General features: G+C 35.5%; 1 protein-coding gene across 1 annotated transcript; it reads right to left on the bottom strand.

The window, feature by feature from the left end:
* Positions 1–1,793: 1,793 nt before the first annotated feature.
* On the bottom strand, positions 1,794–21,835 carry LOC124353157 (another transcription unit protein). The gene is made up of 10 exons (XM_046803023.1): positions 21,647–21,835; positions 16,133–17,257; positions 15,788–15,878; positions 14,368–14,495; positions 12,458–12,618; positions 11,450–11,661; positions 8,385–8,547; positions 6,302–6,517; positions 4,390–4,573; positions 1,794–2,211 (listed from the first exon to the last, which is right to left on the bottom strand). The coding sequence occupies exons 1-10, from the start codon at positions 21,696–21,698 to the stop codon at positions 1,934–1,936; spliced, it is 2,610 nt and encodes an 869-aa protein (XP_046658979.1). The 5' UTR covers positions 21,699–21,835; the 3' UTR covers positions 1,794–1,933.
* Between the last annotated feature and the right edge of the window lie 321 nt (positions 21,836–22,156).

The raw sequence follows: 22,156 nt of genomic DNA, 5'->3' as shown, positions 1-22,156 counted from the left end.
AAAAGAAGCTCTAAAGCTGATTGCGGTGTGTGTAAAAGTAAAGTTTATAAAAGTAGAATGGCAATTGTTGCAATGAAATGTGTAATTTTTGGATCTATACTATATGTGTATCGATAAGTAACAAATTGTATCAAGAATATTTAGATATTGGCAATAATGGATATTGGTTATGTACGAACTGCAAGCTGCCTTTAGCAAAGTGCACGGAAAGTTCATGAGCAGTTTTAGATGAAAATAATGATGTATGCACTAATCGTTTTACTCATAAAAACTCTTATTGACAAAATTCTTTAATTAAGTTTGAATCAGTAAGTTTTGTATGAACAACTTTCACTACTGAAAAACAAAAATTGTACATTAAGGTCTGCTCTGGACAAACGAGCAGAAGCTCTGGATGACATATTTAGAGGAAGTAGTGGCAATAGGTGTCTCTGATGTCAAAACGATGTAAAAGTTCATTTTGAGTTTTGTCGTTGCTGACTTTCTTTGATCTATTCAAACGAACATGACTCCAGATTCCAGGAATCAAGTCTGAGACAGTGTCAGATACCAGACGCTACAATAAGGAAGGTGAACTGGATCTGAACTCAACATTCAAACCTCCCAAATCTCAAGTCAGCTTGTCAAAATTTGCTCTGGCAGTATAGTGAGCGATCGATCCTACCATAGAAGTCCTGAGCCCACTAGAAGTAGAGTATCCACACAACAAAGAAGAGTTGGAGATGAACCAAGGGTAATACTAGATGTTTTAAACTCTGGACAGCTACAAAGCTATGTAACAAATCCTCTTACTGTACCTAGTGTTCCTCAATTGGACAAAAAAAAAAAAAAAAAAAAAAAAAAAAAAACATGATCTCTCTGAGAAATCATACTGGGATAAAGACAATTCTAACCAAAATTCTTCAATATGTATAGAAAATCTTTCTGTTAATGTGATGGTGGAAATTGAAGTTACATTTTTATGTAATTGTGATGCCTTTCACAGCAGGATTCCAAAGACAAGGTTAGTTGGGAGGATGTTTGTATATATGACATTTATAGACTCAGAAACTATTTTACCGATCATTATGAAAATTTGTATGTATACATAATTTTCAATGGAGAAGGTTTATATGCTATGCCAATTGAAGTAACTCATCACCAGGTGGGGCTGCAAAATTATTTAAGTTTTCAAAGTGCCTGCACATTAAAAACTGCAATTATGAGACAGTTACGTATATTAAATAGCCAAACACACTATTTGAAGGCGCTAAGCTATGATGTATATTTCTCTTTAAAATAAATTTCTGACTGAACTTAAAGCTTGATTGTTAGTACACTTTATAATACTTTTGACAGATTTTCTTGATCATGGCAACAAAACAAACTCTACATTAGCATTGGAAAATAAGTTATTTGAACCAGATGTGCTCATACACGGGTAAAGCTTACAAAAAGCGTACAAGCCACAGGAAACAGCTATAAACCTATAAACAATGGACTGTAGTTCAGGAACAATTGCAGTTGTTTTTACTGAACCTTGTTTCGGATTCTAGTGGCTTCCCTAAACTTATCACTAACAATTAGACAAATTCTGTTAAGCCAACTAGTTTTATAACTTGGCATGGCACTTTCGGGAGACAAAATAATACATTTTCTCTAACTTCAATCCTGTTATTGTATGTTCAATTTTTGGAATGTTTATTGTATTTTTGTAATTTCTTGGTCCACATGATTAACACACAACGTCCTCTCTAAATACAACAAGCATTGACTACACTAAAATCGTTTGAGGTAAAAACAAAAGTCACACAAACAAATAAATCTCTGTATTACAACCGAGACAAATTATACAACTTGCTAAAAATATTTAAACTAAGAATATAATCAAGATTAATATTGTACAGGTATTTCTCTTAACAGTTACAACAGGTTTGTACAAGGTACAAAGTATTCACTCATCGTCACTGCCCCCGCTGGCCCCGCCACTGCCCCCACCACTGCCGTCTCCACTACCCCCACCACTGGCATTGCTCTTCCCTCCTTCTGATGTCCCTCCGTCTGATGCGTCCGAGTCTGAAGCCATGGTTCCCTCTCCTCCCTCCTCTCCACTCCCCTCCTCATCAGAGTCCAGGGCCTTCAGGGCCTTAGCCTTGTCTAGTTTCTTTGCTCGTCTTGTGTCCAGATCCGAACCGTCTTCGTCAGAAGAATAAATGTTCCTCTTGTTTTCACCTGCAAAACAGAAAATAATTATGAAAAACATTGTTGATTCCTTTTTTATAGTTTATTTTAAAAATTAAACCATTTGAAAAATTATATATTTGTTATGGACATTTAGTAATTACATTTATTATCTTATTCAATGAAGTTACTCAAAGCCTGCCTATTTCTATGTATCGACAACAACTTAATAATCCAGAATAAAATTATTTTCAAGGTCAGTATATCATAAAGAAAATTATACCATGATTATTTGGTATTCATTTTATAGTAGTTTGTACACCATTATTAGAATACCAAAGAAACAACTTACAACAATAATCTAGTGAGTAAGCTGCCAGTTTTGGAATTTTATTTTATATAAAATACTATGATTTTATACTAATTTTTTTACCATGAATTTTTGTACAAATTTCATAGTTTTGTGCCAATTAATGTAAAACACATACTAACTTTACAAAAATCACGATTTGGTACTTATTTTACAATAGTTTGTAAGACAGAGTCAAAACTTATATCCATCATGGAGTAAAAAGTTACTAAAATTAAAATAGTGGTGGACCAGTCAAACTGAACATGTCGGAAATTCATGAACAGTTAGTTGTACCATTATTTAGTACTAATTTTTCACTTATTTCCACAGTTATACAGAACTTATCTGAAATTTGAATTGAAAAAATAATAACAACTTCATGTTTCTTATTATATATTATTCTGATCCACAATATCAGAAGGTATGCCATATCACGTGTTCTGTGAGGCTTCGTTTTTAAGTCTCATGCTCATTTCATTCTAGAGAAAATGTCATGCAGACAGAAGAGAAAATCTGCCAACCTACTGAGCGATCCTGTGGAGTTGAGCTATGTAAAGATGATGCTTGTGTAGAAATAACATTGCACGCTAAATTTTCATAGCTCAATTTATTCTTAACCCTTTCGATCCCAACGTCCTTATTTTAGGACGTCACATGAAATCGCGTATGATCCCAACGTCCTTATTTTAGGACCCAACGTCACATGAAAATCGCGTATGATCCCAACGTCCTTATTTTAGGACGTCACATGAAATTGCGTATGATCCCAACGTCCTTATTTTAGGACATCACATGAAATCGCGTATGATCCCAACGTCCTATGTTTAGGACGTTCGGAAAAAAATATTTTTCAAATATAATAAATTGCAGTATAACTATAATTATTATATCAGAGTACTCGTAATGAACCGGCCTACAAAGTTACAGTAACTATCGATACTTTTTATTCGATGTGTCAACTATGTTTTAGTTTGATTTAGATGGCCGTGGCTGTTTGGCCATGTTACATCTTTTTTTCTTTTGATATTATCTCAGCTATTTATAAATATATTGCCATGAAAACTTGGGTTCTACTTCAATTTTATGTGTAATAATAAAAAAACATATTGTTTTTGACCTAGGAATTTTTTGAGGCTTCTCCTTACCATTGGAAATGCCAAATTTAGGAATTATTTTTTTTGTAAGTAACAATTTTTTTACAAAAACTTTTTTGTGCATGATTACAAAAGTTTATTTTAAAGCATGCAATACAGTGTACTTTGGGAAGTAAAAACATAAAAACTACATTAATTTTCATCAATAAATGAAAATTCTATGCAATTTTTAGCTAACGTCTACACTTCTAGTAAAATGTGGCTGGGACTGGTGCAGATACCTCAGTGCCAAGAGCTGGGAATCTGGCAGATCCCCCACACAAAAATCTTGGGATCGAAAGGGTTAAGATATCTAATGGAAAACACACATGTGCAGACAGACAGACAGTAGAGGAATGTTGCTAGGACACTTAGTGGTTGCTAAGCAAAATATGCAAAATTTCAAGTTATAGATCAATTCACCCATGAGATATAATCCTGAGTTATATGCTAACGCTCAGCCAAATCCCATGGAGAGACATGCACCATCATCAAACTCTACTTATCTATACAAATACACAAATACAACAGAGTATCAAAGGGCATGATAAAATGTAATTACAGTTTTCAACAAATCCAATACATCTGTAAATTAACTGTGAAAATATTGTTCAAATTTATAATCCTGGTGAGCAGAGGAAACATTATTTTATATCTAACTCAAAATTACCTCATATAAAAATGACAAAACAAAATTCCGATGCCAAAAGACTTACTGAAGATGAAAACAATGCAAGTACTTACCGCCCTTGGCTCCTTTCTTGTATTTGCTCTTGATGGCCGACAACGAAATGCCACCCTCGTCCTCCGAGCCCTCTTGGTCAGGCTCCAGGTAAGAAGTGGACAGTCCCCGTCCTGCACCCCGTTCTCTCACCCTCTTCTGCTTGCTCTCCCTCCGCAGCGATGCTCGCAGTTTCTCCTCCTCTTTCTGTCATTATCACACACAGTTATTATGAATCGGTATAAAAACAGATCGAACATCATGTACTAGTAAAAATTTGCTGTTTCAGATGGAATAGAACTGGTACACCCTTTTACGTTAGTGTGACGGTGGAAGCTTTTCGTGCAATGCCTCCACTTGTCCTGTATTTTGCCTCACTTTTTTAATTGAAGCAATTGATAAATTACAAACTAGTATTTATTAGGACTAATTAGACTAACATTTACAGACAGTTTTATATATACGAGGGTGATCTGAAAAGTTTCCGACTTTAACGTGAAGATGGCAGCACACGAAAATTAAAATATACTGAATTTTGTTGTTCATCCGTTGCTCACAGTTTTAAGTAACAGTCGTTTGAGTGAGTTGATGTCCTGCTGAAATCCTAATCCACCAAAACGCACCGTCTCACACCTCAGCGGTCGCCATGGAGAAAATCCACAAATTACGGTTTGAACCGCTTGACCATCCTTGAGGCACTCACCAGATCTAGCTCCAAGCGACTTCTTTTTGTTTCCTTATCTAAAAACTGCGCTCGGAGGACAGAGATTTTCATTAAGTGAAGACGCAATCACCTTAGTGAACAATAATTTTGTGGGGAAAAATGCAGGGTACTATTTGGAGATGGGATCATCGAATGGAGAAGTGTGTGGAGTTACACGGAGACTATGTTGAAAAATAGTTATCAGGAAAAATGTTTTGTATCTTTATTAGGTTGGAAACTTATTAGACCACTCTCGTATTTACTTACAAATGATTATGTACCAAGACATTTATCAATGTATAATAAACAGAAGATGTGGTTTTCATTATTTTCTTAATTTTAATGCTTATATTGCCAGTGTTTAGACTGGATACTGGCTTAGCAGTCTACTATACTCAAGCCTTGAAACTAAACGGCAATTGATGGAATAGAGGTACTCTTAGTTCCCAGCAAGGGTTAAGCCTAAGCGCTTGACGCCTTCAAAAGTCATGTGCACCTGTTTTTGGGACAGAGAAGACATTTTACTGATTGATTTCTTAACATGAGGCCAAACAATCAATGCAGATGTTTACTGCTAGACCCTTAACAAATTGTGCCGCGCAATACAGAACAAGCGTTGAAGATTACTGTCAAAAGGTTGTTTTTTCCATGATAATGCCAGATCTCAGACTGCCAACGTGACAAAAAAGGAATCTGGCTGGGACGTTTGTGACCATCCTCCGTACAGCCCAGACCTCACTCCTAGTGACTTTCATCTCTTCTTACACCTGAAATATTTCCTTGGTGGTCAACACTTAAACGATGATGACAAGCTGAAAGAACATTTTACCACATGGTTCAAAACACTGGTGATAGGCATCCTTCTACGAAGAAGGCATACAAACAAAAACTTGTACCACACTGTTGACATGTGCCTACAAAATTCCGGAATTTATGTAGAAAAGTAGTTTAAGAGTTGTAGATTATTGTACATTTGTCTTTTTTCCTATATCTGTACACTTTTTTTATGTTTTTATGTTTTCTTAAACTGTCGAAGACAATTTCTTCATTGAAACCATTTAACAAAATGGTTAACTTACCTAACGAATATTCCATCATTTACCTAACGAATATTCCATCATAACAGTCACTAATTTTAAACTAATAATTACCAGGTTCAATTTACAAACTGTAAAATACAAAAATGACAGTAAAATCATCTTTAAAAATGTTTTAAATATTATGTGACTGACCTTGATCTTCTCGTAGCGGTTCTGATCAGGGTCGAAGCCGACCTGAGAGAGGACTTTGATGCCGGATGTCTTCTGCGAACGGTCGGCCAGTGACAGTGTCATCTTGCGGTGAGTGAAGGACTCGGTGGAGTGAGGTCGGAATGTGAGCTTGGTGCGAAACACGGCCTGACCTTGCAGACCTGTCCCCTGGCGGATGAACAGGTGGTTGTGATCGCCCTGTAACAGTCCATCTGTCGTACTGATAGGGGTTGTTCAATGTCATTTTGGCAAGCCAAAATACAAAGGAGAGCTACAACAAGTCACGTGTTGGCTCCTTGAGGTTACTCATTCCATGTTGGAATAAGGACAACAGAGCTGCAATCTTTGCAATTGAGAGTAACAAAACCAAAGTAATTGACTTGTTGCAAATACCATAAATTTTATTTATTTATTTTTGTACAATAGCTACATCTGATGATGAATTAATAATATTTGCATATTCTACAAAAAGACAACAAACAAAAACATCTAACAAACATCTAAAGCAAATTATTAAGTTAAACAAAAACACATTTTACTTTTTTTTTTACTTGAAAAAGTAGACCATCAGAGCAATATTCAACTTTCTACCCCATCCTCATTGCAGTATTTCTCAAAGTTATAAATATTAACAATTGCATGTCTACATGCATAGCGAGAAGCCTGACTTATTACAAAATTAATGTCAGGATTATTATTAATTAGTGTCTTGGGAGGTTTGTTACTGTTAGAAAACAAATTTGTCATTCACCACAGACTCAAAACATTTTTAAAACACCAAAATTAAAAATATCTTACATAAAAATACTACCTTATCATTAGAGAAAAGTAGAGGGTCAGTTAAAAAAAGTTTTTGTTATGTGGTATTTGGATTTAACTTTTTGAATATTGTATAGGTGAGGTAATTTATCCCTTTTTACAAATAATTTTAGGCCCTTCTATAGGGCAGTTTTTACCAACAGAAGTTTAATTATAAGCCAAACTCCTGCGGATCATGAAGTATCAAGTAAGTAAAAAATTCTCACAATTAACTAGTTTAGCCCTACATACACATATCCAACTACGACACTTGAGGCATATTGTTTTGTGCTTATTACATTCATATTAGTATTATAATCTGTTCTTATAAAACTGACTAAAACATGATATTTATTGCACATAATGTAACTAAATATTGTGAAACAAAATTTAAACACTAACCAATTGGTAATATACTATACAATGGAGAATCAATTAGGGCTACTCGGGTCCTTAACATGTTCACGATGACGTGTGCCCTGTCGGGTACACACCGGGCTTTCGTAAAGTGCGTTGTGCACCTGATGAGGTACACGTTGCTATGCATTTTCTTATTGCTTTTTTATTGTTTGCCTGTCTTGGTGGTTTGTTTAATTAATGTGATCCTGCAATTAAATAAATACCTTAGGCTACTAATAAATAATCGTGTGCCCCATAAGGCGCACGATTAAGGTTAATTAATTTTTTTAGGTACAACTTTGATTATATAGAAAAACAATGGAAAAACATTTATATACTTTTTTTGTACTAAAGTTGAATAAGCATGTAACATTTCTCGTAATACTTAGACGTTTACCGTGGAAAAAAACGTACGGTTTTTCCATCATTATTGAATAATTCAACGGCAAATACAAAAGTCTGGAAATAAGCCGTCATTGTGAACGTGTTAATAAACAACAAACATTGAGTTTAAGCATGTTAGAATAAGTATTGCATTAAGTCACCTGTTTAGTTTTGAGAAACAAAAAATAACACTAATGAACAACTAATGAAACAAAAATACATTGAGTTGAGTTGTGAATACTGAATGAAATGTGGGAACATAAACTACAAAAAATAGTTCCAACTGAAGTCGCTAGATCGTTTAGGTGTATGATCTGTACTGGACGTGACTTTCACGAGAAACTGCGACATAGCTGCCAGTTTGGCACCTGACGTTGAGGCTTTCACCTCGTTGAAAACTTAAAGGAGTTCTTGTAACATTTGGTTTGTAAAACTGCAACCAGTGTACAGATCTCATAAATCTCAATGAAACGTAAGGACTGACCTGTAACGGCTGTTTGTAGACGTCAAACACCTCCGACCCCAGGTGGAGTGACATGCTGCCGTCAGACCACCGGATAAACCGAGCATTGCTCTCCTTCACAACGTTGCCTTCTCTGTCGAACGTCTCTCTCCACCGGATAGTGTTTTCCACCTTCAACTTGAGTCTGATGGAACAATGGTTACTTCGTTATCACTGCGTCTGATTAAGTTTTTTCAAAGCAAAATGTCTATGCTCTGTTAGATTTAATCGTTTATTACAATTTTAATTTCATAACAAGAAAGAACAATTGATATTGGTTGTGGAGGGTTTTATATGAATTAATGAACCAAATAACTGCAATCCTTGAACTATTCTAACACAATTTCATGGTATCTTGGTATACCATGTAGTCAGTTTGGTTATGATGTATAAAAAAGTGGTAATTTTTTTTCCAAAAAAAAAAAACCTTATTTTGTCTGAGACATCAAAGAACAATGATTTACTGTACATTCTCAAATATACTTATTGTTCACCCCAAGATCATAGCCCATGAAGTAGAAACAGAAAAGAATTAAGTATTAAGCAGGGTTCTATCTTGGGACTCTTGTCTTTTTATCATGTATTTTAATGGTCTATATTGGTATTGCTGGAGCTAAATTTAAAATTACACCAATATGAGGATGACACAACACTAATCTGCATCAGACCAAAAAGGTGTCTCTTATGGACAAATGTCTAAAAACAACTTGAGTCCCTAAATATCTGGTTCTCAGTAAATGGTCTTTCAACATATACATCAAAAACATGAGTAATTGAATTTAAATCCTGAGTCAAAAACCACATTAATAAAACAAACATTTAACATGAAATGATTTATATGAAGGCATGTTATGTACCCATGGGAGTACACACGTTATTGGGACTTTAAAAATATATATATATTTAATATCTGTAGTTGGTAAAGTATGTCTACTAATATGAAAGTGCACTGGAATTTCCATTAAGGGTAATGATCATTGAAATGTGGGTCATGAAAAAATTGTAAAATGTTCTAAGTACAATTAACTAGCAGTTTATTTTCAAAGTAAAACATTACTTACATACACATGGTTGAGTAATAATTTTTGTAATAAGTAAGGCTCCTTACTTGGTTACACATCCTTTCTAATGGACAATGATATCCGACAGAAGAACTCCGACATAACATGTTGTGTGTTCATAAACAACAAGAAAAACACGGAGAACCTAAAATGGGAACTTCGAGGCATTTCTGAATTGCAATAAAACTCATAGAAGAAGACATTCTACAAAATTAAATGCCCTTTCTAAAATGCTTTTGAAAATTTTCAAAAAGGTCACACAAAATTCCAAAAGCTGAAAGCTTCCTGACAATTAGATGAAACAAAAAATCGTCAAACGCTTTTAGCGAGAAAAAATAGATTATCAATCTGACCTTTACATTCAACTGCTACTGCTAAAAACAACAGGATTTGTGGCACCTGAATAACCTCTTGAGAAATAGTGCTTGAAAAAACAAAATGGACCATTTTCTGAGCTTATAATGCATTTTATAGTGTTATAAATACATTTCTATACTAGTATACGAGAGTGGTTTGATAATTCTGGTAAAAATAGAATAAAATATTGTTTTAAAGGCAAAACTCACTTTATTTCTCGATATAGTTTCCTTGCAAGGCTATACACTTGAACCCAGCAGGGATCACTTCTGGCTGGTTTATACCTACCAGTTGAACCCACCACTGGGCACAGCAAAAACCGATGTGCCACTTCAATCTGGGCAACCTTATGGATGTCCAGTAGCGGCACATCACTAACCGCAAATGTTGAGATTCTGGGATTCATGGGCAATTCAATAGGTCTAGCCTACTGTGGAGGATGGCTGTTGGAGTTGGTGGGGTTTGTTCCCTTACCTCAGAGGCTCTTGTTAACCTCAACAAGGGTGTGCCACCCCCTGCCTACTTTGACTGGAGAGGCTGGTTCACAGCTGGCCTCCCTTCTTCCGGGATGACTTTGAGATGTAGTGCCCTAATTCTTCCTCATGGATCTCGATAGGAGGCGGCCCCTACTCCCTAACCTTACCCATCCTGAATATCCTATCACTCAGGAAGCAGCGCAAAGGTCCTTACAGGACTAAGTGCAATTTATAAGCTTCTTGTCCTAAGAAAACAAAAAAAAAAAAAAAAAAAAAAAAAAAAAAAAGGCTATACACTTGGTCCAGAGAGTTTCCAATTTTTTTCAACCCATCGGCAAGTAGGCTTTGTCAAACTCTGCAAAATAGTCTGTCACTGCGGCGGACACTTCCTCATTCGATGAAAATTTCTTACCGCCCAGCCAAATTTACAAGTTTGGGAATAAGAAGAAGTCACTCGGAGCCAAGTCTGGTGAATAGGGTGGGTGAGGAACCAATTCAAATCCCACATTGATGCAATGCACTCGTTCAGTTGAGATACCCACAATATTAGCTATCTTACGAACTTTTAATCTTCGATCTTCCATTACCATATCATTCACCTTATCGAAGGTTCCCTTTAATGGGATGACCAGAGCGTGCTTCAACTTCAGAATTTCTCTGACCATGTTTAACTCATTGATCCAAAAGTAAATTGTCTTCAGTGTTGGTGCAGAACCCACATGGACTTCATCCAACTCAGATTTGATCTGTGCAGCTGTCCAACCCTTCAAATGAAAATGTTACATGACCGCACGAAATTCGTTTTTCTCCATCCTAAGGAACTAACTATACAGTTACCTCTTCAGCTGGCTGCTAATAATCAACTAATAACAGCTGCTATTCGAAAGTTGCTGTAATATCCGTGGAAATATCAGGCTTACCAACAACAGTGCAGGTTCCGAAAATTTCCTACTCTTTCATAAAAATTTACCAGACATCAAACCGCCCTTGAATAAAGTGTAGCAATTGTGCTTAGTTTAGCTAAGACATTATTACTTTATCAGTCATTGAAGTTGGTTGTGTTACTACCAGTCTGTGTGCAATGAAGATTAAAATATAAAAAAGACATATTTTTAACAAAACACTGTCTATCAACACAGAAAAACATCCATACCTTGCTCTACCTTCTTCGTCCAGTGTCTCTTCTTCATCGATTTCATCTTCATAGTTGTCTGGGTCAAATGGTCTTGTCTCTACAGACAAAAAGTTTGGCATTTTCACAAAATGGATTTCCCGCCCCAGGTCACAAGTTATTTTCGGGATCTCCACATCAATACGGGTCTCCGGAGGTGGTTCTTCTGGTTCCTTCTCTTCAGCAGGTTCATCCTATAAACAGGCGTACAATCTAACAATCAATAATTGCTACAAATGTCTCTTACTGACTACCATCTTTGACTAGTAACAACTTGTGTCTAATAACAACTGAGTTACAACTTTCCTCAAAATGATATCAGACAATGTGACTCAGCTTAGTCAGTTAGTTAAAACATTTAACTTCATAAAGTTGTAACCCGAAGACACTGAAAAGACAACTACATGACTGGTTGGTGAAGAAGTCCATCTGCAGTATGCAAGAATTCTATTGCATCCTCGACCTTTAATTTTTGTCATCTTGTTTAAATTTATTTGATTGTAATTTGTAACCAATTTATTCTTTTCGCTTTTAATTTATCTTGTGACAAATATTTGGTTCTCAATAATCATAAATAAAGATTTCTCTATTCCATACAGAAAACTAAAATGTTATTGCTACTTAGAATTTTACAAACCACTATATTTAAAATTAGATAAAAACTATGCATAAATTTCAAATAAATAAATACTTGTAATACTTGTGAGAAATTTTTATGCAGACCAAAAAAGGAATATTTTAGGAGATAATGTTTTTTTTTATATCGTTTTATTCACATATAATTTATTCAATAATAATTAATATACCATGGCTTGATAATATACACAATTCTGATTTTATAAATTCTTGTAACAGTGAACATTGCAACAAAATAAGATTTCATTTATTCGTTCATTTTATAAAAACAGTTTTAAAGCTGTTTTGTTGGCAACACTATAACCAACTTGAAGCAGCTTGTATTTAACAGCTACTAAGAAATACGGCATGTACCTCTTCCCTGCGCGGAGACCGCTCCTCATCACTCTGCCGCCGTTCCGTGTCGCTCTCTCTCCGCTCGTCATCAGATCTCCGCTCACTGTCCCGCCGCTCATTTTTCTCCTCTTCATCACTGCTGATATCGTCTGCATCTCCAAACAGTGCCTCAGCATCCACTGAAATTTACATATGTTGCTCAATTGCATCAATTATTGATGTTTTGCTATTCTTTACAAATCTCTGCCAAGCCACTCAGTAACTATTTTATAGCCTCACTTATCCGATACTGTTGCAGCAAAGATCAATAAAAATATGTAGTGAATAAAATTTTCTTTCAGGCTAAAATGTTAATTTGGTTTTACTATTTACACAATGTAAAATGATTGCGTAATTTGATGATGTTTATTCCAACGGAGTTTGAGTCTCCAACCTTTTTCATCCAAGGGCCAGATTTTAAACTGCTGGAAGTCTGGTAGTGTTTCCAGAGTGTTTGGAAGTATGGATACAATTATAACAAACTGCGTTGTAACTTTTAATGTATTTACTATGCACTTTTTGTAATTTTTTTCAAACTTTATGATATATAAATCTACAGTTTAATATATTTTTACTTCTAATGTTCTAATGTAAGTAATGGCTGTGGAGCGTAACAATACAAACATATCTTCTCTTTGTTTTATTACATAAAAACTTTAAAAACGGAAGGCTCTATAGTGAGAAGCCAGTATCTCTTTGTTACTCACAATTTCAGTTGATTTTGGGTAAAACTTTACATTTCTCATTACTATATTCAGATTTTAAGTGTTCATCAGTTAAGTAATTATGTGTATTAATATTTAACATACTTAGTTCTAAAAAAGTCAGTGTTGATATACATTTAAAATTCCAAAAAGAGAAAAAATGCCTTGAGCAAGTGGTTTTTGGGTTTTTAGTCTTTTCCTGAAAGAGAAATGTAAAAGAGAAGTACATTATCTTCTTTAAACAATCTTGTGTGTTTTTCAGGACATAACACAGTTTATTAACGTCTAAAATTTATCACAATGAAATTAATATTTAAAAAATTATATATATATATTTTTAAATTTGTGTATATTATACACAAATTTAAAAATATTCATTTCAATATAATAAATTTTAGGTTATATTTATTATAGTTAAGGAAGAACTGTCCCTTACTCACACGTCGGTTTTAAAGTTAATACTATTCAGCTACCAACTATTACATGTCGATAGACGTGTTAACAAACAAGGGGTGGAATTTCCACCAAACAATGTGAAAAATTCAGTGAGCTTAAATTCCGCATATTTGACTAAACAAGCCGAATTCTACCAGAACATCAGTGCACAATGTTCAATGCAGAATCCAGGTGCTTTTGGATTGAACCATGAACCAGTAATAAAAATAAAAAGCAGAATTTTGGGCTGAAGTTATGCAAATCGAATCTTCACCACGTCATAGTCAGCTCAGTAAAAGCACTAAACTGACACAAATGACTTCTTCCTCATCTATTTTGACATTGACTTTGGATGAGCTTGACAAAGTCAAAATGGATGAGCTTTATGGAGTGTAACACAAGGTAAGGTCTACAGGTGGCTCTAAAGAACAGTTATTATTAGGATTAAACTGGAGTATCCAATATTTTAAAACAAATTAACAATTTTATTTCAAGCTTACCTGATTCTTTAGGCTCATCACCACTGCCTGCATCGCTGCCTGAGCCAATCCTTATCCTCTTTTTTGACTTGACTACATCAGAATCTGAGCCGCTGTCACTTAGCACTATTACATTTCAAGCTTACCTGATTCTTTAGGCTCATTACCACTGCCTGCATCGCTGCCTGAGCCAATCCTTATCCTCTTTTTTGACTTGACTACATCAGAATCTGAGCCGCTGTCACTTAGCACTATTACATTTCAAGCTTACCTGATTCTTTAGGCTCATCACCACTGCCTGCATCGCTGCCTGAGCCAATCCTTATCCTCTTTTTTGACTTGACTACATCAGAATCTGAGCCGCTGTCACTTAGCACAGCCTTCTTTCTCTTTGCAACACTGCAAAAACAAATAATTCCAATTAAACAATAGCATTACTATTATTGGCTTCTTCAGAACACTAGTAATTGATATTAATTTCCATATTCCACCACATCCATTGTGTATTACATCTATCCCATGGCGTGAAAAGCAGTAAGACTAAATCGAATTAGATATAATACTTATTCCAAACTAGTCTTAACTTCCCAGTAATCACCAGTCTAAATAATATTTATTCCACAGATGTCTGCTTTTTGGGAATGGCATTATTTCATCATGGACTTCAAGGTTGAGTTGGACTGAAGAATATTTATTAGTGGAGTCGCTTTGTTATTTATTGAATAACAAAGACCATCTGAAAGTCTAGCAGGGCTTGAAAATGTTACACTCTTTCTCATATTTATCGTTGTAAGATCTTGACAGTTTTTTTTCATGCTTTCCTTCAGCAATTGCCACAATTATCCGAAGATATGCCTATTGACTTTTTTACGCTACAGTGTCTGATGCTGGTCTACAGATCCTCTCTCTGGCTTTAATCATCTCTAATTAATAGTTGAAACATTCTAAAACTTGTACAAGCATCCACTGTCGTTAGAGTTTGTTTTCCATCTGGGGGAAATTTAATTTTTAGGCACATAATGCTCTTACCTATTATTAAAAAAACTATTATTATTATTAAATCGCGCTGTCTGTCTATATGTTCATTTGTGCGACAACTCTTCATAAAGAGTTCCTAGACTTGAAACTTGGTTTAGATTTCTCTTGCTTCCGGGAAGAACTCAATTGATTTTGGGGTCAAAAGTTCAAAAGTCAGCAAAATTGCAAGTAGCCTAACTCTGTAAAGAAATGTCATGAAGACATGAAATCCCTTATGATGCTCTGTCTGGATCCATAGATTTTTTGTTGCATCGGTTTATTTATTCCTAAACCCATGTTGTGCATCACCCAAATATAAAATTTTTGAAGGAATTCGTCCATTGAGTGGGTTGTATGGCATTTGGACATGTATAAAATACATTGATTCATGTTCTAATCGAAAAATGTGTCGCAGCAGCAGTGAAATTCAGAACCAGTTCGAGTTATTAGCCCTTGTAATAAGTTCATATTATACTCAGTTGTCAAAATTGATATATACAGTACCTTTAATAGAGTATACAATAGTATAATGTACATAAACCGTTTAAAAAATCCTCTGCTTTGGAGTAAAACTTTCAACAACTCTACACTTATACGTTATTATTCATTAAAAATGTCTCAAAATGTGTTTGGACATAATTCTAATTAAATAAGTACGTTTTATACATGCTTACGTTTCAGAGTCACTGTGATCACTGCCAGATCCATCAACCTTTTCCTTTAACTTTTCTCCTTCGTCACTGCTCCCACTATGTTTATCACGACCTACAATTATTGTAAACACAGTAAAATATCACACCAAAGTAATATACATTGTTTTATTCTAATTTATAAGATAAATTAAAGCTTATATGACATTTAGCGTTCCTTCATTATTCCAAAAATTAAACTACAATTCCAAATTGAGAGCAAGATAAAAATAATTTATAATTTTAACAACAGAAAATATTACTAGACTTGTGTTAAGACACAAAGATGTAAAGCAACCTAATATTACAATTACATAAAGAATCACTTACCTTTCTCTGCATCTGATTCATTCCGCCCTGCACTCTGCGACCTGGACCTGGATCTAGATCTTGATCTGGATCTAGACCTGGATCTTGAATGATGAGATCCTGAAGCTTGACTACGAGGGGAGGCTGGACTTGCTGATCCGGATTTAGGACTTCCAGAGGCTCCCGATTTGGGACTTTTCGAGCTCTTACGTGATCTGTGTGATTTGGGACTAGCGGCCCGATCTGAACCTTGACTGTCCGAACGGTGTGACTTGGAGCTCTTAGACCCTTCGGACCGAGCCGGACTGACAGAATGATTGGACTTAGGACTCTGAGAGGCAGATCTTGCAGAGTGGACAGGACTAGACGACTTGCGTGACTTGGAAGGACTGACAGATCTGTTTGAACCAGAATTGGGAGAACCTTCCGAGCGGCGTGACCTTCGACTGCTTTGAGAATGGTGAGACTTGGGACTGTGGGATGGTGAGCGATCCGAGTGATTAGACTGGGGACTAGCAGAACCACTGCGTTCACCACTTGAATGAGCGGAACGGGCTGACTTAGGACTGCGAGAAACCGAACGTGGTGCGCTTGGAGACCTAATACTCCTCACTGGACTCTGTGAAGGAGACCGGTTAGATTTGGGACTTTGAGAGCCGGTTCGAACAGGACTCGCCGACCTATTGGATTTTGGACTGTGTGATCCTTCTGAACCTTGAGGACTCTGTGATCTAGCCGAGGCTTCTGAGTTAGCAGGGCTCTTAGATCTGACAGAAGGTGGGCTTCTTGAGCCCTCTGATTGCGGTGATTGTGGTTGACTAGGTGATCGCGATCGCTCAGAGCGCATAGGAGAATGTTCTGAAGTTTGAGATTTAGGACTTTGAGAGCGCTCTGATCCTGAGGGACTTCTGGATCGTCCAGACTCTGCCACACTCTTGGATCTGTGTGACCGCGGACTGGCAGATGTAGCTGAGTGGGCTGGAGTAGCGGGACTTCGACTGGCTGCCGAAGGGACAGGGCTGGGGGATCGTACATCCTGTTCAAAATCACTACCACGTCCTGGTGTGGGAGCCACCCCTGGGTGGGAGATAGGGCTACCGCTACGACTACTACTGCTTGATCCGCTCTCTCCGTCCGACTCTGAGCCTGTTAACAAAATTTTGTGTAAAAATTCAATTTAGAGAATGTTAATTCATTTCATCCATTCATTAAAAGATAATAATTTAAAAGAAAATAAACATGGATAAACAGTTGTTGCCTCAATTAGAATACATAGGCTATATTAACACATCCATAAATACAACTATTACTCATGAAAAAGTTTGCAATGAGGAGTACCTAGTTTTACTTTTATTCTCCTGGAAAATTGCATTTCGGCACTTAAGCCACTTCATGTTTGGAGTGACAAAGTATGCTTTTTGACACATAAACAATGTCAACTGTTAAAATTTTGAATTTATTTGTTAAGAATGCACACAATGATCTTCACCATAGTGTAGAGGTAAGACTACGGCTCTCTGACCATGAGGTCACGAGTTCAATTCCCAGGGAGATCATATAAATTTGCAGAAGTTGGAATTGTTTTCCCTTAAAAATATTGTTTAAGTCATATACTACTGTCGTAGAAAGAACCCCCTTAAAAGTGTGTCAACAGTCTATATTATACAAATGAATTATAAAATAACATTTTAACCTTTAACTACGAGGCCTGTGTTAACACGAGCGATCCCACTATGCCACGTCCGTGTTATCACGATTTAAACTGCTGCTTCACTACATGACTTCTGGCAGTAGTAACATAACAAATTGGATTCTAACAGTGTTTATTGGAACTAATTTACAAATCTACAGTTGTAGTGCTGTTTACTTGTTACTATGCTCCGACTGCCAACTAAGGAGCTATCACGAAAGCACATGGTAAAGTATTACCTGAACAATAAAAACAGGATGTTATTGTTTTCTAGTTTTTTCAATTGCCCTTTAGAAATCGCTAGTGTAATTTTTTTACTTTCGGTCTATTTGTTTAGCAGTTTTTCTTACCAGGGACCTAAAAAGGTACATTAATAGAAATAACAGACTTAATTTGACTTACTGTCAAAATTACATGTTAATAAGACGATCGGTTCTTGTTTTCTGCTTCCTGAAAGAAAGCGATATTAGCAAGAAGTACGCCACCCTGCCCCTAGCAATGTCTTGTTATTACGCAACATAATTAGGTTTGCATTAGGTTATGAAAAAAATATGTTACTAGTAGTACCTAGTTAAAGATAACATTTACAAGTGTTCAAGTGAACTGAAATTGAATTTTGTACTCGAGGGATGTTTTTCTTTTTCTGCCAGAAGTACGAGATGCCAATGAAGCCCGCACTGATGGCCAGGGGCATTTCCGATCGCTACTTTCCTGACCTCAGATCACGTCTCGGATCATCTAACGTGATATCCTAATCCTACTTATATACAAATAATAGATAGGGACAGAGTGGTCTCCTTTTTTTGTATATCACTTGCTTTTGGGGACAGAAAACCAGAACCGATCATTACATGACATAATTTACACAGTAAGTTAAATAAAGTCTCTTCTTTCTAGATTTGACTAGTTTTTTTTTTTAGATCCCTGGTAAAAAGTAGTTGCCTCCGTATAATACCAAAGTACCAAAAATACTTTTAAAACAAATCAGCCTATAACTTTTATTACTTGGTTCGTTTAACAGCAAACAATAAATAACCAATTTATAGTTTCAACTTTGAACCTCATAAACTTTGTAAATTATTTGAGTATTTAATTTTAATCACAGTCATTTGTAGAGCCAAAGGTCAAATACTGCCATTTAATTCCGAATCAAAGTGACCTACATGGTTACGCAAGCGCCAAGTGGTGATGCAGAACCCAACCAACCTCCATGCGTGGCCCAATGAGCTGAGAGGACAACCTGAGACTCCATTCGAGCTGAGCAGGGCTACGTTAATCGCCTATCGATCCCAAAGGGAATGGTCTGTTTTAATTACAGTAACCTACAATTGATGTTATTAATTTGTTTCAGGCCTAGTTTAATAAGCAGCCTCCACCACAATCAAATCGTTGATATTTATGATTATCTAAACTAACGAAAACAAAATGTCGAACCGAATTGGTATCAATTAATGGTATTTCAAATTATAGTACAGTTCAACTGTTTATTTATCTAAAAAAGTAGTAATTTAATGATGAATAAAAATTTATCTAGGCTATTTGTATTTATAATATGTAAAAAACAAAACAGTGTAATATTTAGGGTAAATCTTAAGATCAGCGACTACCGCTCCAATCGCCGTAATTTTTTTGCATACTAACACAGGTTAACGTAATTTCACCGAAAAAAATAGTCCCGATTATCGCTAACATATAAAAACCAGTTTTTCGGCAGTAAAATGTTGGCAATACAAAACACATATATAGCAAGATTTTCGATTATCAAACTAAAAACAATGGCCGACCATGGTCGTTTTGATGAGTTGACAGTAGTCACGTGACAAACAGGAAAGTTTCCGATTGGCCGGGCGGGTCACGTGACCTATTGGACGGCTTCGATTGACCGCCAGACGTAAACAAACAAACCCACATGGACAAAGAATAATTAGTGAAGTTATTGACATGGCGTGCGATGGTTCTTGTCACACGCTAAAAAGACCCTAGCTTGCCTATTCAAAATTCAGATCACACGATACTTGCCCGCTGCGCTGCTTGCTCTTTTAGAAAAAAAATTAACTCGAGCTTGCAAAGTCCAAGCCCAGATCACGCCATGACTGCATACACACACAAAACTCAGACAGAACTAACGCAGGTTTCATAACAGGCAAAAAGTAAGGAAGCGGCGCGCGTTTATCACTGATAAGATAAGACGAGTTTATACTAGAACTATTACCTGGACTACTGCCCTACGAACTAATAAGACCAAAAAAACGAATAAATGCAATGTCAGTCAGGTTTTTTTTTAATTTTATTTTTTCCAAAATTTTTTTTGGGGGGGGAGTAAACGGCTACGGCGATAATCAGGATTATTTTTTTCGGTGAAATTACGTTAACCTGTGTTAGTATGCAAAAAATTACGGTGATCGGAGCGGTAGTCGCTGATCTTACGATTTACCATATTTAGTTACTTTTTACTATTTTGAAGGATAAATTTGTCTGAGAGTTTGTGAGAAAATAACACAAGTAATTCTCCATTGCACTTGCGGCAATTACTCAAATAATATACAAATGATTTTACTTGGTTTGAATGAATTTGGAATAATATTGTTTAATACATTTGTGTTTTCTCCTGGGTACGAATGATTAACCACTTTCAAAAATTTATTAAAAGCATCCTGTCTAAAAAAAATACTTCTCTTTTCTGTACAAATACAGAGATTATCTGTAAGCAGGTCGGCTGACATGCCACTTTTTAAACTTCGTTTCACAGTCCTCGAAAGATGAAGTTATTATATGAAGAAGTATGTATACAATTGATTTATCGTTCAAGATCAATATCAGTTAGTTATACAGATAGTTATAATTAAGTAATATCATTTGTCAATATCAATATAAAAACCGGGTCCCCTTATCATACTCTACCCGCCACTTAGGCCTAGATACTGCAGCCTTTGTTTTGTTAGTAGATATCAATACATTTATTTAACTTAAATTTAATATTGTATTGAATGTTTTGGTGGAGCAATCAATTTTATTCATGTATACTGTATTATAAATGTCATCTGTAAGTAAAAAATAGCCTGGTATCAATTTACAATAACGTGACCATGGAAAGGTATGTTCATTTTTTTTTTCCTGAAAACAATAGTGAAGAAAAAATTCGTCGGCAACGAAAATCAAAGGAGTTACGATTTTTTGAAATCCTTTGAAAACTCTGTTTTTGACAGTACCTCTGGCAATTTTACTGAAATGATGCCGACTAGTACATTAATCCTGTCAACGATGCCTGCCCGCTGCGCAGTGCTACGCACTGCTTGCTCTTTTAGAAAAAAAATTAACTCGAGCTTGCAAAAGTCGAATCCCAGATCACGTGATGCCCCTGCTCCTTAACCCTCCAAGTGTTGTTCAACAAAATTTTGTCGGTTATTTTCCATCCTTAACGCAATAATGCCCGAAAAGCATCAATATAATACAATAATATACTTTCCCCCCAGTTCATATGCACCTGTGATAATAATACTTGGCTATAAATGCCCAACCCATGAAAAAAAGTCCATTTTCCATGGTCACGGCATTGTAAATAAATACCAATAGCCTACATTCTAAAACACTGTGGTTATGTTTACTAGGACTAATTTCACTTCTAGCCTACTTACCCCTAGCTCTACAGTAAATTTATTTTATTAAGAAGTACTAAAATATGTAGAATTTACTCCTAATTTATTTTTATTTAAGTAGTTACGTAGATAAATATGTGTTTATTATTTTACTACAGGCCCAGATATACAAAAAAATGTGCAACTTTTCTCCTCAATTTCCAGGGTTAATTTATCAATTACTTTTTTTTACACATTGATTAATCTTACCTGATTCAGCTTCGCTGGAATCTTCTTTTACATTTTCAAAACTAGGTGACATTGCTGCAACTGTTATTAATTAATATTATTACAGTATTGAAAATTAACACAGTTGTTTCACACTTCTTAACCTAAAAGTGTACAAAACTAATGTAGAATCCAATCAAACAGCGGACAGACGCACGCATCAAACTGTTCAACTTTTGTTGATGAAGGGAGTTTTCCCTCACCAATACCTAAAATTTCCCTAACTATCTTTTAAAACTCAAACGTTCCCTTAAATTTTGTGACCAATTTGAATGTTGTTAATAACTATTATTGACCCTTATTTCATGAACTATAATTAATGAAGTTAAAGATCAATTATTAACTAACGTTCTTATTAAAAAGAAATTTAATAGATTTCATGGACTTGTAGACCTAACGGATTTGTGAACTTTAATAAGTTTTATTGTGAGCAGTTTGGTTTTGTTATGTTATAATATTAAAAACTTACAAGTTACACATATTTGACCTCAT

Source organism: Homalodisca vitripennis, chromosome 1 (assembly GCF_021130785.1).
Source record: "Homalodisca vitripennis isolate AUS2020 chromosome 1, UT_GWSS_2.1, whole genome shotgun sequence".
NCBI classification, from domain to species: Eukaryota; Metazoa; Arthropoda; class Insecta; order Hemiptera; family Cicadellidae; genus Homalodisca; species Homalodisca vitripennis.
The sequence above is the reverse complement of the archived record's forward strand: the minus strand, read 5'-3'. Positions and strand labels throughout refer to the sequence as shown.